Here is a 16914-nt window from a genome sequence, read left to right on the forward strand (position 1 = left end):
CACATGGCATCATTATGCAAGTGGCAAGCAGAAGACCACGCGACTAAATAAAAGCAAACTAACTAGCTAAACACAAAAGCCACAAGTGATTTGCCCAGACATTACAGGCAATAAACACACAGACCTCCACAAAGAGAGCAAAAAGAAGAGGACGACACATTTGAGTGGCGACAAAATAATTAGAAATCGATAAAGTGGAAGTCGAAGTCGAAGAGTGTATGAATAAAAGGGAAAGCTTTGGGCAGCTGTCAAGGCTGACAGCAAAAGGGAAATTAGTTGATTAGAGTTCGGTGTGTGTGTGTGGGAGAAAGACTTACACAAAAGTGCCGCAGTGTTGGTCAATTGCGCGCTGCCCGGCGAGGTGGCAGCATTCGATAGACTCGGCTGCGTCATGGCGGCAATGGCAGCCAGATTTTGTACGGAAAGTGGATTGAGTAAGCCGGCAGCTGCAGCCGCACTCGTCGTGTCCTGCGTCGAATTGTTTTGCTGTGCAGCACCCAAACCAGTGAGTGCTGAAAATAAAGGGTATAAATTAGTATTAGTTAATGTAATATTTATATATATTTCTCATACCTTGCAGCAGCTGTTGATGCAGTCCGACTGTCTGTAGCTGCTGAAGCAATTGAATGCTGGCAGGTGTTAGAGCATCGGCTCCCATCACTGGGGACGGCTGTTGCGGTGGGTTTGGCAGTATCGGTGTCGACACACTGGTCGCCGTCTGTCCCAATGGTATATTGATGTTTGTGGCCAAATTCCATAGATTTGCCTGTATCTGTTGAATCTTTTTCTGCTCCTTCTCCTTTTGCGTATCCGCAAATTTAACAACCAACGGCGATGTGCAGCCCTCCATGATTTTATTCTGATTCATAGTCTACAAAAGTAAAGTGTAAACACAGATTGCTTAAAGCAATATAAAGATTACTGTACTTACAACTTTAATGGCCGCTATGGCGGCGTGTTTGGTGGCAAATGTGACAAAGGCACAACCTTTGCTCTGACCGTTCTGATCCCGCAGCACTGTGCACTCCTCGATGGCACCGTGGATTTCAAATAGTTTGCGCACGTCGTTCTCGTTCAGCTTCTTATTTAGCATGCCCACAAAGAGCTTGCGTTCTGCAAAGAGAAGAAAGAGATTGTCTTAGAAATTATGGTAATTCATTTAAGAAAGTCATTGTTTTGTCAAAAAGTCTGAAGTCAACTATGTTAAGTATCTGTTACGGTTGTTAAAATTTAAGGTTTGTTTTTAGTGATTTAATCTAAAAGGCTAGCAAAACTGGATACATAATAGCGTAGCAAAGCTAGTAATATGGTAACATTTATATAACTTTAACAGAAATGTATTTAAGTATTTAGGTAAACGCAATAGGTATATTCAAAAAATAAATTTAAAATTTTTCGCAATATAAAAGACTGATCAAAGATATACCATAAATATGTCATCACCAAATACTGACATTTTTCATGTTTTGCATATTTCTTAAAGATTAAGATTAGAGATATTTAAAAAGTTTGTAGTCAGTCAGTCAGCGCAAAGTCATAGTCAAAGAGTCAGGAAAAGTCAACTAAGTTTTTATTACGGATTTAAGTTCGTTTGTAGTGATTTAACCTTGCATTAAATTATGATAAAGTACAAAACTAATGCAGTAGCATATTAAAAAAATATAATATTATATTATTATTACAATATTATTAAAATAGATTGCCATATTACAAAAAGATCAATGATATGTCATCACTAAATTCTGAGAATTTGCATATTTTAATCCCTCTAAAAAATTGGGATTAGGACATTAAGATTCTATTGAAACATAATTTGACAAACATATAAATATTTTTAGATTCTTATAAATACAAAATCCTAGTTGCATTGCAACTCATTTATACCAGCTAATCTGATAATTATTCACACTAGTTACAGGGTATCAGCCAAGAATTCTAGTATGTTAGCTGACGTTGCCTTGGCCTTGGTAAATTAATCGCTGCGTGAAGAAAACGCAATGCGGAAAGCCTCAACCACAGCAGCCTTCAAACAAACACACATACTGCCAACAGCACACAAACACACACACACACAAGTACACACACAGTTGTCGCCAAGTCAGTCACACAAAGTGAAATGCGAGACGTGAGTTCAACTCACAGTCTAAGACCGACCTCAATGATATCGCATGACAAGGTTTGCAGTCGATGGCAACTGCTGACATTGCTGTTGCCCTAGAGAGGAATATTCAGCACCTACTTCTTCGCAGTTCCCCTCCTCACCCAAGTAGTTGGTTGGCCCAGTTACAAGTGGGTTGAGGGCAGGGCCAGAGATCAGTGACCAGGTGAAGTGGAGTGAAGTTCGCTTTTAGTTAATTTTGCCATTTAACATTGCTCAATTAATTTTGCATAAATTAAAATTTGCGAATGGGGCACAGTCTGTGCTCAGCAAGAGTTTTGGTCCCTCACTAATTGGCGCACATTTAACATATCGCCAAATGTTTGCACAAGGGGACAACACAAATTTGTGGGTGGTAGGAGCTAATTTATTTGCACAAACACGCAAAATGCGCCGCTGGTCAAATTAATTGTTATCAAATATGCAATTGGCCGCCAGCTTTCGACCGGAAGTGCAAAGCAGCTTCCCTTCTCTCCATCCAACTAAATAATTAATGCGCCTAAATGCGGTTTATTAAAGCGTAATTTTTTGCATTTGTTTCGCCAGCATTTTTAAAGCCAACCACCAAGAAGATCGTTTATTCATCTAGTTATCTAGCTTTTAGTGCGAAAATCTAATTACACTAATATGTTATATGTATGCAGTTTTTGCAATTGCCAGCAACATTTTTTCACAGCAATTATTTCGCATAATTTTTGTGCATTTTATCATCGCATCGATGGTTTCAAATTTTCGATTGTGCCGAAATTTTCATTTTATTGTTTATAATTGCAACAGCAACAGCTAGAAACTACATGAATTTTCCCCTGTTTTCGGGTCGAAATCAATTAAAATCATAATTAAGCTATTTATGGAAAATATTGATTATTAGCTCAAAAGTGTAGCGAACACAGCGTTTTCTTTAAGCATAGCATTTAGTAGTGTTATTAACATTATTATCGAGGTGCAATTGTAAAATACATTTTTAGCTGAGCATTATAATGAGCAGAGAATAATACCTTCACTTGCCAAACACTTAAAGAGGCAAATGGCCTTTGCCCCCGCCACATTCTAGAGTCACATTGCCATTACCATTCCCAGAGAGAGAGAGGGAGAGAGAGGGGAGCAAAGGGAGAGTTGCTGCATCATCATCGTTATCAAATGCAAACCGCTGCCTCCATCGGCAGCATCAGCACTTGCATTATTATTATGATTATTGCAACAGCAGCATCGACAGCAGCAACGGCAGGAGCAAAAGCTAACTGCACTTGAGCTATATTATCATAATCCCAGTAGCATCGCATCGCATTGCAACTGCAACTGCAACAACAGCAACAACAACAATCAAATTCCCACCCACATTGGGCAAAAAAAATTTAAAATTCATTGAATTTGATGCGTGTCGATGCTGCTGCTACTGCTGATGCTGCTGATGGTGGGGAGGTGGGGAGCTATGTGTCCTGCCATGGCTGACTGCCAACACACAGTTTGATCCTGTCATCTCCCTCCTTACACCTCTGTCTCTCTTTGCCCTGCTGTTGCAATTGCAGCAGAGAATTTGCTGTTGCAAGCACTTTTGTGGCAGTTGCAGCAAATGTTATGCCAGAGATATGCCAACGAAACTTCTGCCAGACTCTCTACAAATATTTAGTTGTCAATTTTCTGACAGCGCGACCTTACATTTCGAATCGAACTTTGCTGATGAATATTAGCAAAGTTTATAGGTTTACGAAAGCCAAGGGCCTTTGCAGCCAGTGCTTTAGTGTATAGTCTAATTATATCTAACCTTTTTATATAAAAAAAAATACGTTTAGGACAGCACAAAAAATAACTTTTTGATACTTTAAATTCAACTAAGTTGATAATTTATTAAATAAAATATCACCTAGCAAAATATTTAAAAATTAAGTATATTGAATATATTAACCTTTATAAAATATTCTTATCACACTTTACAATCAGACTGAAGCTTCATTGGTTGTATAAAAAAACATCGAATCGATCGCTATTATTTCTTAGAATACCTGGTAAAGTATCGCAAACTTTTTTCAAACTATAAAATTGAAACAATAAGCAATTTTGAATTAATAATTAATATATACAACTGCAATATATTAACGATATTTAATTTTTTAATTTATAAATTTCCAGTTGCTATTTTAATTATCCCATTTAAATTGCCAACCTTAAGCTCTCAACTTTAAATTGCGCTTCTTTCGCAGATGCTCAAGTGCAATTCAATTTAAATTTTAATGCTCAACTTCAAGTCTCTTTCGACGACCTGCAGTGTTCTTCTTGCTCTTTAAAATATTAATATTGAGACCTGAGTCCAAGACTCACCTCTTTGCTCCCTTTCTGCCTCCCCTCTTCTTGCCTTAATGCAACTAATCTGCTTCTAGTGGCGCACATTAAGTGTTGCCACGCTTTCGACTTTAATTTGAAAACATAAAGCATTCTGCATCCACCTGCAGCAGCAGAAGCAGCAGCAGCAAGAGGCAAAGCAGCGACTAAGTGCGGCCACTTGTGCAAACACACACACACACTCAGTTCGGTATGTGTGTGTGTGTTTTTTGTGTGTTATTTTCATTTGGCATTTTGCATGCAACTCAACTAACCGAGCGACCACTCAACGAGAGAGAGAGAGAGAGAGAGAGCAAAAACGCAACTCAAACCGAGAGTAACCAAATGTAATGCACGTCATATAACATCGACTCGCCTGATGCTGATGCTGTTGATGATGATGTGAAGTACACTGTGTTATATATGTATATGTGTATTTACGATATCGGCTGCATTTACTTTATATTCTCATTTCTTTTAAGCATCAGCGCGCACATTCTCGTTATCGATTATTTCCATCTTTATGCTAATAGTTGTGTGTGTAAATCATAATCATGCGAGTTGGCTGAACAAATTAACATGTTGTCACTGTGCAGCAGCATTTCTCCTCTCTCTCTTCCTCTCTCCCTCACACATTTTGCTGATTCCGTATGTAAGCGGGTCATATTTGCCGGCTGCACTCCAGGCAACTGCTGCTGCTGGCTGTTTTGTGCCCTGGACTCTCTGCCTCTGGCTCTGGCTCGTACTCTGCTGCACCTGGACCTGGGGCTTAGCTTATTTATGTCACAAATATGAGAAGCGCGCGCTCCTCGCGTCGTATACGCAATGCCACGGCTGGTTAGCTCGGCTTGGCTGGCTTGCCCGCTTGGATGACTTCGGGGTTGAGAGCTGTAGCTGGAATTGTGTTGCCTCTGTTTGGTTGGTTGACTGGCTGCTGCCGCCTGCCTGCCTGGTTGGTTGGTTGGGTTGGGTTGGTTTGCCACTTTGCATGCATCGCTGCGTGTTTGGCATATTTAACAAATTTTCGCAAAAATAATGTAACGCCCAATGGATGTCCCCCCTCCCTCTCCTCGTCACCCCTTCTCTTTATCCCCACCTTGCTGTTGTTGTGGCTGCGGTTTTCATCGAGTAGCAGCAGCAGCAGCATTTGTTGAGAGGCGGGTCAGCGGCTGCTTCTGCTTCTGCTGGCTAAAATCTAATCAAGCGCTGCGGCCAGGACACCAGCAAACTTATCAATAAGCCACATTCAGCACACCACACACTTCTCTCTCCCTTCTGCCCCTCTCGCATAAACGCATTGGCTGCTGCCACACATTTGCATGTATGGAGCGCGCGAGAGATGAAAAAAAAATATATCACCTTGCCACCTAATGAAATTTCATCGCCATTTTCAGCATATCTGGGAGCAGCTTTTCTCCTCTCTGCATTATTAAATTTAATTTTGGGTCGAGAGCGTCGAAGAAATTATGGCAAATATTCTTCATTTCATTTCGTTTTTTCATTTTTCGTTTGGTTTCTCGTTCGCTGCTTCTTTTGTATTCGCTTCATGCATATAAAATTTAAATTTTAATCGCAAGCTGCAAATGTTCATTGGATTTGCCTTCAAAATGTGCACGAAATATTCTTCTAGCAGCACTAAAGCATGAGATGCCAGTTGTGAAATTGAAGCTGCCAAGGGGAGAGACAGACAGAGAGAGAGAGAGAGAGGTGTGCAAAGTGTGCAGCTTTTTTGCCATGAGTGAGCTAAGCTACCACTTTTGGACTCCAGGTCGAGTGTTTGTGGGTGCGTGAGAAGTGGGAGAAGAAGCAGTGCGAGGAAAAGGGGGAAACACAGGAAGCACAGCAGCAGTCAAGTGGCAAGTGGCACAAAAACCTGCGAGCTCATGGCTGCACTTAGAAAATATATGAAATAATAATGTCCAAACATGAGTTATAAATTTGACACGAATTTAATACAATCAAAATGAAGTATTTATGCAAGTATTTCTATCCATTAAATTTTGTCTTAACTTTAAAATATTTATCAACTCTTACAAATAAATATTTCAATCCATCAAATTTTAGTTTACACAACTTTAAAATGTATTATGAAATCAGCATTAAAAATACAATTTTGCAAAAAAATACTAACATATAATATATGAGATTTGTTATAAAAGAAACCCCCCCAGAAATTCATAAAATATTGTACAACATTGTATAAGAAAACTAGCTTAGAAACTTTAGCATATTTTTAGAAGCTGGTTAACAAATATAACATTTGCATTTTTGTTGAAGATTCGTATTCTATGCTCAGTTGCTCTTTTACCAAAATAAACTTGCTACCGCAACAATTTGATCCACAACAAAAAAGAAACTATTCTAAACTCTGGTTGGAAACGAAAGTAGAATTTCAATTTAAAAGGATAAGAAATGCAAAATAAGAAAACTGCACGCACTATTCAAATGTGAATTCATACTATATATGTGGTATATCTATATCTCTATTCGCAGCGGTTTCTTAACGCTCCCCTTTCTGCGCTTCTAATGCTCTTTTGTATAAATTTGTATTTTTTTAAGCATTTGCCTTCCCACCACTTGGTAGTCGATTTAACGATAGAAAGACAACAAAAGTAGCAAGCTGCGACAACTGCGTTGCCATGTCCTTTATCCTTTGGCCACGCTTAGGGCGCTGCTCTCTGTCTCCTTTCTTCGCCTTCGCTTTCGATTGCATAAACTTCTTTGGCAACGAATTTACATTTTAATTGCATTGAAATTTGTTTTTGTCGTTGTCGCTTCACCCTCAAAGACAACGTTTAATCTATTTCCAAAATATTGAATATCAAGTGGAAAAGGTTCTCACAATGCAAAGAGAATATATGTATGTATATACTTATATTGTATATATCTTTTTCAAAATGTATACATCAAAAGATAATTGCAAGGGCAGCAAGTTTTCGCATAAATTTCCATTATGCCATAACTGCCAACACTTTTTGGGGCTTTGAACCAAATACGAAAACCAGAAATAAAGAAAATACTGGTAACACACAAAAAAAAAAGGAAATAAATTCAAACACTATCCCCTCAGAGCAATTTGAAGAAACTTGCTCACATTTATCACTTGGCCAAAGGCAATAGCAAAAACAAGAAAACAGCAGTAAAAGCAAAACTCTTGCCATACACACACACAAGAAGAAGAGACAATAGTTCACACAGGTTAATAAATCGATATGACATTTTGAGCCCAGTCAGCAAAGTGAGTGTTGTTGTTCGGATGTGTGTGCTGCTTATCCTGTTACAACAACAACAACAACAACAACCACACAACAACAACTAATGCCAACAACAAGCCAATAAAATGAGCCATTCTTTTCCTCTTCTTATGCTATGCAGAAAAAAGCAGAATATACTGCAGGCGGGGGATGGGGATGGGGAATGGGACAAATATACAACTCTACAAGCATAAATTTTCATGTAAAGGCAATAAAAAGGACATGTTTTCATACTTTGCTCCTTAGTACACAGAGAGAACACAACAACAACAACAAGAGCAACAACAACATAATCAAGAGCATAACAATAACGAGGCGAGTCCAAAAATTATTTGCATTTTTACACATTTTGAGGGTCAGCCAAAGGACACACACAAAAAATGAATGTCCTGCATGATGTCCATTATGTGTGGGGTTAAAACTTTTACCCAATGATCGGACAATGCGTGTTCTCCACTGTGTTGTCTGTGTGTGTGTGTGTGTGCGTAACTGTGATAATGGGTTTCTGTGTCGGAACTTTCAACTTCCTTTATTGCATTTTATGGGTTCAGCTTGGGTTTTTATTCGGACTTCGTTTAAGGATATTAGGATGTGTAGGCAGGCAGACAGCATGTTGTTGTTCTTCTTGTTGTTGTTGTTGTCACGATTCAGAAGGTTATGATTATGACATCGAATTCTGTGTTCAGCTTCTCTATACAACGATAAGGTCGTTATTTTTTTTTTCTGTTGATTTTTATTCTACAAGAAATTGAATTATGCGTAAATTCAATGCAAAACATGTGACACTTATGCAAATGGGGTTCTGTTCTTGTGACCCTTGGAATGTTTAATAACACAAATGAAGCACTAGAACTTCGGCAGTATACCAAAACATTTATGGAATTTTATGCTAACTTATTTCATGGATACAGAAATTATATCGAATGTTAAGCAATTTAAATATATACGCCATAAAAGTCATCTCAATCAATGTTTATTGACATTAAACTGCATTAAGGTGAGAGTTAATGTGGACAAAAGTGGCCATAAAAATGCATAATATTATAATATATGCTGATTATAAAAATGAAATCGATTTTCATAGTTTTCATTCATAAGTGTAGTAAATTAAGATAATATTTAAGATATATATTATTATATTATTATCCTGTAATTATTATATACTGTAATCTTATTATTGCATAGCAAAAGGAATAATGCAAATAACACACATTGAATATTTTCAAATAGAAATAGTTCTCAAAGTTAGATATTATATGATTAGATATTTCTTTTATACCCGTTACCAAGGGCCTTAGTTGATTTGGCTGACAATATTTTGCTCTCTGATATATTTAAATATATAATACTCTATCGCTATAAAATATAGTCTTTGGTATATTTTTTAGTATTTTGTGGTATATTAATTTGGTATATTTTTAGTAAATATATAAATTAATACCGCACTGTATTGATTTTCTTCAAAATGGGTAGCGAGTATCTCACAGTCGAGCACACTCGACGGTAGCTTTCTTAACATACTTGTTGATATTAACACTCTGCTTTAAAAAGGGATTATGCGGGATTATATATTATGACAAACGATAATTATTCATATGTACATACATTTTTACCTTTTACTAATATTGTCAACTGAGATATAGTAAAAGAAAAGAAATAGTTCGAAAGTTTTTAGTATAAAAAGAAGATTACTATTCTCATGTAAGAGACTTCAAAAGAAGTAAGGTATTTTATTATTTTTGATATTTTCACTTAATAAATATTCACACAAATGAATTTACTAGCTTTAACAGAACGGTTAAAGACTGCGACTAACACTTCTTCAACTGCAATTTCTAAATATTGTGACTACCAAATGAATATTCAGCAAAGTGAACGTGAAAATTGCAATGGGGGGCATATGATTATCTTGAAGCATTCCACAGGCATGCAAATGTCAGTAAGTTAAGCCGCCAGCCAGTGAGTCAGTCAGTCAGTCAGTCTATCAGGCAGTCAGTCAGTGAATGCTGGCATCATTCATTCACTTAGACTTGCACTCAAAAGCAGCTGCCAGTTGCAGACGCCTCTGTGGCCACTTGAAGCGCGACTGTCAAGCAGTTAGCTTTGGCTCTGATGACCAGGAGAGGAACTAAGAGAAAGGGAGAGAGAGGAGAGCAGACAAGACGCGATGAATCTGACGGCGTGTGGCGCGATAACTCGCTCCTAGCTGACTGTCTGACTGTGCGCCTTGCATCCCGGCATCCTAGCGGGGCCAAACAAAGTGTGAAGCATTTCACTAAAAACCAATTCATTTGCATAAAATGGCAACTGGAAATGCAGCCGGAACCAGGGAGCATAGCGCAGTCCGCAACGCTCAGATTAGAAAATGGGCCACGTCATGGACCCCCCCAACACTTCTCTGTGTGTGTGTATGTGTGTGAGAGTCCTTTACAATGTGGGTAAATGGCACACGCGTTCGCCAAATGCGAATGTGAAAGTGCATTAGGCACACACACACACACACACACAATAGAGGAGATAGAGATAGGAGGAGTGGCCAAAAAGGGAGTGTGCACAACTTTATGCAGGCCATAGGCAATGTGGCTTTTGTGGCCAGGCCACGCCAGGCCTTCATATGCACATGCTGATGGGAGAGAGAGAGAGACGAAACCAAAAACCAGGTCCTGGGTGAATTGTCGCCCGCCTGCTGCGTTTTTGGGTCAAAGCAATTAAAGGTTATAAATTTGTGTGCGCAAAAATTACATTTTTTATATACGCTAGAAACTCACAGAGAGAGAGAACTCGTTTAAAAAGCCCAGAACGCGGAGCAGGACAATAAGGGGACAAAGAAGAGAGAGAGAGGGAGTCACAAGGGGGGGTCCTTGGGGCCGTCACGTGCTGGCTACGTGGCCAGTTCATTTGGCGTTTAATTTAGCAGAAAATTAAAGTCCAGTTAAAATTTGCATGCCAATTTGCTTGCCAGATTTATGAACTGAATGCAATGTGAAAGCAGAGCAATGAAGCGAGCTCTTTGGGCAGCCAAATATGATATGATAATATGGCATAATTTCGTGCGACAGATAAATATGATTATAGGCATCATTGGAAATAGAATGAAACTAATGGGTAGATGTGACAAATTTTCAAATGAAAAATGGCAAAGAGAAGTGCACCGAAAAAGGCGATAATAATAAAGATTGGATTGGATTTGTATAATGAAAAAATGGTAACAAAAAATACATACACTTAAAAATGCATCAATTTCAAGAAATTAAGTAAGAAAGCTTACCATTATTCAAAAAAGTGAGGTATTCATTTTAATATATACCAAATTATTATATCGCAAAAATACTTAAAAAGCATAACCAAATATATTTGAAATACACCAAATTGTCAGCCAAAGCAAAAAAAATATATGTATATTTTAAAAACTTGCTTTCAAGCCGTTATCGAGATTTTGCATTAATATTAAAACAACTCTTTGAAATGAGATTATTATAAACTAAAATTCTCATAACTTCTCGTGTGTTGTCACATTACAATTTAAATTTTTAATCTCAATTACCCAGGAGATTTTTGTTTATGAACTTCACTCATGATGCGACATACTTAACTCTGACCCCGTTCCTCATCCCCGCCCACTTCACTTCACTTCCATCGCATCGCATCGCATCAGCAGAGTGCATGCAGAATGACATCATTCACAATTTTCCTTCTTCCGCATTAAGCACAAAAAAGAAAAATGGGAAAAACAAGAGAGAAATACGCGGGCAGGGAGAACAAAAAAAAAAACAGAAACAAAAGAAACATATGCCAAACATATTAAAAACCATGTCAATGCCATTGTCTCTTGCTGTTGCTGCCGCCTCCCACAAGCCACGCCCAAATGGCAAACGCCCCTTTGCCTCTCGCTTGGCCGCAATATACACTTGACTTTAACATCATTAACACACATTCAACTTGTGGTGCAGTTCAACAATTTTGCCATTCTTTTTGTTGTCGCTGGTTAAAAAAAACAACAATAACAACGACAAAGGAAGCGAATCTGTTCAGAACGTATATAGTATGTATACGTATATATATATAGCCAACTAAGAGGAGATATATACTTTGACATGTGCGTGCTGCTGGCATGACACTTTGGCTGTTTGAAATACTCGGGGATCAATGGAGGCTCAGGTTGAAGCAGCTGCTGCTCAAGCTTCAACTGCAATTTCATTTCATCTTCGACTTTATGTTGTTGTCACATGGTTTTATGGTGAGCACACACACATTTATATTTTACACTTAATTTTGTGTGAAATTTACTGTTAAGCGACAACACTTATAAAAGTTTTTCACCTGTCGCACGCGCTGCATGCGGCCTTTGTAGCCAATTGTCAATGAGGCAAAAATTGTAGTTAATAAAGTTGAAAGGCAGAAAATACTTTTGACGAAACATGAAGCTATAGCTCGAGAAATACATTTGGATATTATCACAATGTAAAGTGCGTGTCTTAAAATATGCAAGACAGATTTTATAAATTAATAAAAGTGACTTTAATTCAAAGATTAATTTTTAAGAACAGCATAAAATTCGCAAAATATAATTGTTTTGTTCTTTTGAGTTCAATTTGTATTTCTAATTAAAATATTTTGAAAAAAGTAAAATTATTTTGAAAAAGAAAAGCGAATTTCTCCTCAACATTTTTGTTCTTTCTTTTTATATTTCGTATCTTCAATTAAGAACTATTCATCTAAAAATATCTAAATAAATATACTAGATGAAATAAAAGATTAGGAAAAGTTAAAAATGACATCAAAGCGAAAGATTTTTACTGATTCAGCGATAAGATCTTTTCTCTTTAAAGTAAAAGTAACAAGTTTTGTTCATCCAGTATATCCAATTATATTTTGATTTCCGTGAAATATTTATATATACAAAAAAAAAAAATGGGAATAAGGAATAGTTAATTGATTCTAACTTTTTCTCAAATATACAACAACTATTAAAATAAGTAAAGCCAACTTTACATCTTTTAACTTTAAATATTTAAAAGAAAATGTATATAAAACAATATAGAAATAAGCAAAAGCGACATCTTGAAGATAAGTTTTGTTCTTTCAGCAACTCTCCAACTTCAATCCTCAAGAACTTCAAGTTAAATATACAAGCACTTGAACTATCTTCAAGCCATTGAATGGTCCTCCATTTAGTTGACTAAGAAGCGGAAACAAACAATCGACTGTCATTTTGTTACGCTGATTGAAGCCAAATCCCCCTGAACTTTATTTTTGGCAACAAAACTTGCGCTGTTTCGGCAATTTACTTAATGACAACACTGCTTGGCAATTTGGTGGCCAATAAATTGCTTTAATTACCCAATTTTAAAGGACAGCAGATGGACGTACACCAATCGGACACACAGAAAGAGGGAGAGAATGAGAAAGAGAGAGAGAGGGAGAACATTGTAATGTGCATGTAAGTTGGCGCTAGCAACAATTTGGAATGGGGGAAAAGATGTTGCATGCAGCTGCTGCTGCTGCAAGCCAGACTGAAACAAGGTAGATAACACTCAACATCAACAGACCATCAATAAGGAGAAACAGAGAGAGAGAGAGTGAAGAGTTGAATGAAGATGGACAACTGAGCTGGGGGGTGTATGGATAGGGTGCCCGTCTGTCTGTCAGGAGAGTCACGAAGCTGTTGTTGAGGTTGAGCGACTGTTGCATACCTGGCACTGTGTACGGTGATGGATGCAACGATGGCAGCCAATATGCTGAATTTATTGGCGGATAGGATTTATGCGTGGCATGCGACAACGATGCCAGCAACGATGACGCTGACGATGACGACGCTAAAGTTGAACCTGAAGCTGAAGCTGATGCTGACGATGATGATGTTGATGATGATGATGGTGTGCAAGTGGAGGACAATGCCGCGATGTCGCTATTATTGGATAAATTCTCAATTACTGACGATAATTGACTGCTGCTGGCAGTGTTGTTGCTGCCACTGCCACAGATGCTGATGCTGTTGCCATACTCAGTTGCTGTTGCTGCTGCTGCTGCTGCTGCTGCTGTTGATGCTGCTGCTGTTGCTGCAGTGTTGCTGCAGCCTTGGCTATTTACGAAACCAATTGCAGTTGAATTATTTATCATGTCAGATGACGACGACGACGATGGCGACGAAGAAGAGAAAATTCTTGAAAATACTTTACACTTATTTACACTCACACACATACACACAAAGAGTGTCAGCACACACACACACACAGAGAGAAAGAGAGTGGGATAGAGACAGAGCTATAAGCGAGCGTTAAAAAACACACACAAAGTCGTTGGCAAAGATTCGAAAATGCCGCAAGGAGAATGACGGCAACCAAATGAGAGAAACAGAGAAAGCCAAAGAGAATATGTATGTATTATGTGTATATATATGTATGTAGTATATATATTCGCTGACGAATTGATAATTGAGCGAGTGGAAAACTCAATAAGCAAATATCATAAATATTAAACACGACATCATCATTCACACACACACACACACAGACACACAGCGTTCGACTTTTAAACAATTAGCGTCAGGTTAACACGTTCTTCTACTTCAGCTTCTTCCTCTTTTCGTTTGCTTTTTGCATTGATTTTTGATAATTCAGATTGTCATCAACAGTAATAATTGTTGTGTATTATTTTTTTGCAACACGCAACGATTTTCTCGTTTATCTTTTTTTAGCCACGCACAATGAGAATTTATTTTATTTAATTATTTGACTTGTTTTTGCATTTCAATATTTAACGTGAAACAATTATTGCGATAAAGGCATAACAATGACAGCTTTTTATTTGATATTTTATTTGTGCTCTTTTTTTACAACAATTAACATTTAAGTTTTAGTCGATTTTCATTCGCGTTTTTTTTGTTATTTTTGTTGCGCACTTTTAGCGTGTGTTTTTTGCTTTCTCGTCTTTTGAATCTGACGATGGCGCTGCTGGCATCGAATCGAGTTTTCCTTTCGATTTGCAGACAATGAATTTATCAAGAGGTGCTTTTATAGATGATATAAATACAGAGCAAATAGTTCGATTCGCTATTGGCGCTAATTATAGGTGCGAGTAAAGGAATTGTTCTTGTTGTTGCTGCTTGTCAGAGATGGCACTTGGTAGCTGATCTCTGAAAGGCATTCGGCATTTAATTAAACTGAGCACAAAGTGTGGAGAGACTGCATAGAGTAGGCACTTTAATACCCTATGTACTTCTCATAGCCCAAATGGGGTATAAACAGCAGTGAGAGAAAATCGAAAATGAATGAAGAACCAACAGCTCATCAATCTATATTAATGATAGGCTTTATTATAGAGATGGAAATCTAATTAATGCTCAAACTTTTTATAATTTCTATATTATTCATTAAAAAAGCAGTTTCCTAAACTAATTTTAGAATTAAACTTTATATAATAGTAAAGTTTGCTGAACCAATTCTATATTTAAGGGCAACTCACACCTTATTTTTCTTTTATTCATTCAATAACAGTTTCCTGAACTAATTTTAGATTTAAGCTTTTTATATTTTCTATTGTTTATTTAATAAAAGTTTCCTGATCTAATTCTAGATTTAAGGGCAATATTACTATGTTATATTTCATAAAACTTTTTGCTACCATGAACCATTTAAAAAAGTTTTATATTTAAAAGCCAAATTAACCACATTTTACAATAAACTAATAACTTACATGTACTACAACATTTTATAAATTTTTATATTATTCATATAGAAACAGTTTCCTGAACTAATTTTAGATTTAAGCTGTTTATATTTTCTATTGTTTATTTTATAAAAATTTAGTGATCTAATTCTAGATTTAAAGGCAACTCGATCTCTATGACTTTTCCGAACTATAAATCGTTTAAAGTAATTTTAGTTTCAAAAGTCAATTTACCACATTTTATAATAAACCAATAATTAACTTACATAGGTCATCAGGTTGTGCATCAAATGTAATTTACTGTTTTTTCTGAAGAGTCACCCTGTTGTGGATATTTATTTATTTTTTTGTCTGCACTTTCACGCCTCGTTTCACAACGATTAAAATTGCATTTCAGACTAAATCGATATATAGTATCTATATATATATATTTACTTTATTTTTCACTTTAACACAGCAACAATGAAGCACATTCAGTTCGCATGCCGTGTGTGTGTGTGTGTGTATAAAAAACGCGTATTGGCAAAAATCAAATCACTAAAAATAAATTGACATCAATCACCCGAGAGAGAGAGAGAGAGAGAGAGTGAGATTCGAAAGGGGAAGAGCAGGACTATGCAGGCCAGACACACACTGCAACTAATTAAGCGACGTCACATGTAACACTCTCGACATACACACACACAATTACAGTTGCGGTATATTTTCGGTATTTAAATAACACGCCTGAAAAATGGATGAAAATTTGGAATATTCAGCTCGTAAATCAACGTCCGATTTAAACTGATTGACGTTTTAGTTGCAACTAAACGTCGCAAGCAGCAACACAAATATTCAGAACCGCAAAACAACGAACAACGAACGCGAGACTCAAATTCAACTCAATCGCAGCTCATCTGCATCTCGCTCAATCGTAGCTCATCTCGAACTCATCTCGCATCACGATCTTCAGTTGTCAAAAGGTTCTGGGCGGACATAACTAGAAAAACTTGATTTACAACTTTTGTTGTCGTTGTTGTTATGAAATTGTGTGTTGTGCTCTTTTTTAAATGACTTTTAATGTTAGTTTCTTGTTTGTGTGTTCTTTAGTCATTTGCATCTATTTCGTTGTTGAACATTGAGCGTTGTTGCTATTGCATTTTGTTGCTGCTGTTGCTAATGAGTTAATTAACACATTTGGTCTTGCGACGCGGAGTTTTTAAGGTGAACTTCGATGTCGTGTAAACTATTGCGTGTGCGTTAATTATGATTAGAATCGAAATGCGAACACACGAAAAGAAAAAGACCGACTATATAGACTATAGTATTTTAAGCTATATATAGAGCGGATAAGTAGAAAGGTAGAAAGAGAGCGAAAGATTCTAAACGCCACAAAACATTTCATTGTACATTTTTGTTAATGATAAATAGAAAATCCGTTTTCACAACAGTTGCACGAAACTAGCTGAAGATAAAGCAAGTCACTGAATAGCGTAGTAAGTAATGTAGGAATAGATAACCTTAGAAGAATTGATG

At 37.0% G+C, this 16914-nt stretch overlaps 1 protein-coding gene across 2 annotated transcripts in view; it reads right to left on the minus strand.

The window, feature by feature from the left end:
* The window catches only part of LOC133834981 (CUGBP Elav-like family member 2), a 96108-nt gene that overhangs the window by 16406 nt on the left and 62788 nt on the right, over positions 1-16914 (minus strand). For both annotated transcript variants that reach the window (XM_062264798.1, XM_062264799.1), the window contains exons 5-7: positions 932-1113; positions 574-871; positions 318-512 (exon numbers count right to left, since the gene is read on the minus strand). In XM_062264798.1, the coding sequence (XP_062120782.1) occupies positions 318-512; positions 574-871; positions 932-1113 (675 nt within the window). The remainder of the gene's footprint in view (positions 1-317; positions 513-573; positions 872-931; positions 1114-16914) is intronic.

Source organism: Drosophila sulfurigaster, chromosome 2L (assembly GCF_023558435.1).
Source record: "Drosophila sulfurigaster albostrigata strain 15112-1811.04 chromosome 2L, ASM2355843v2, whole genome shotgun sequence".
NCBI lineage: Eukaryota > Metazoa > Arthropoda > Insecta > Diptera > Drosophilidae > Drosophila > Drosophila sulfurigaster.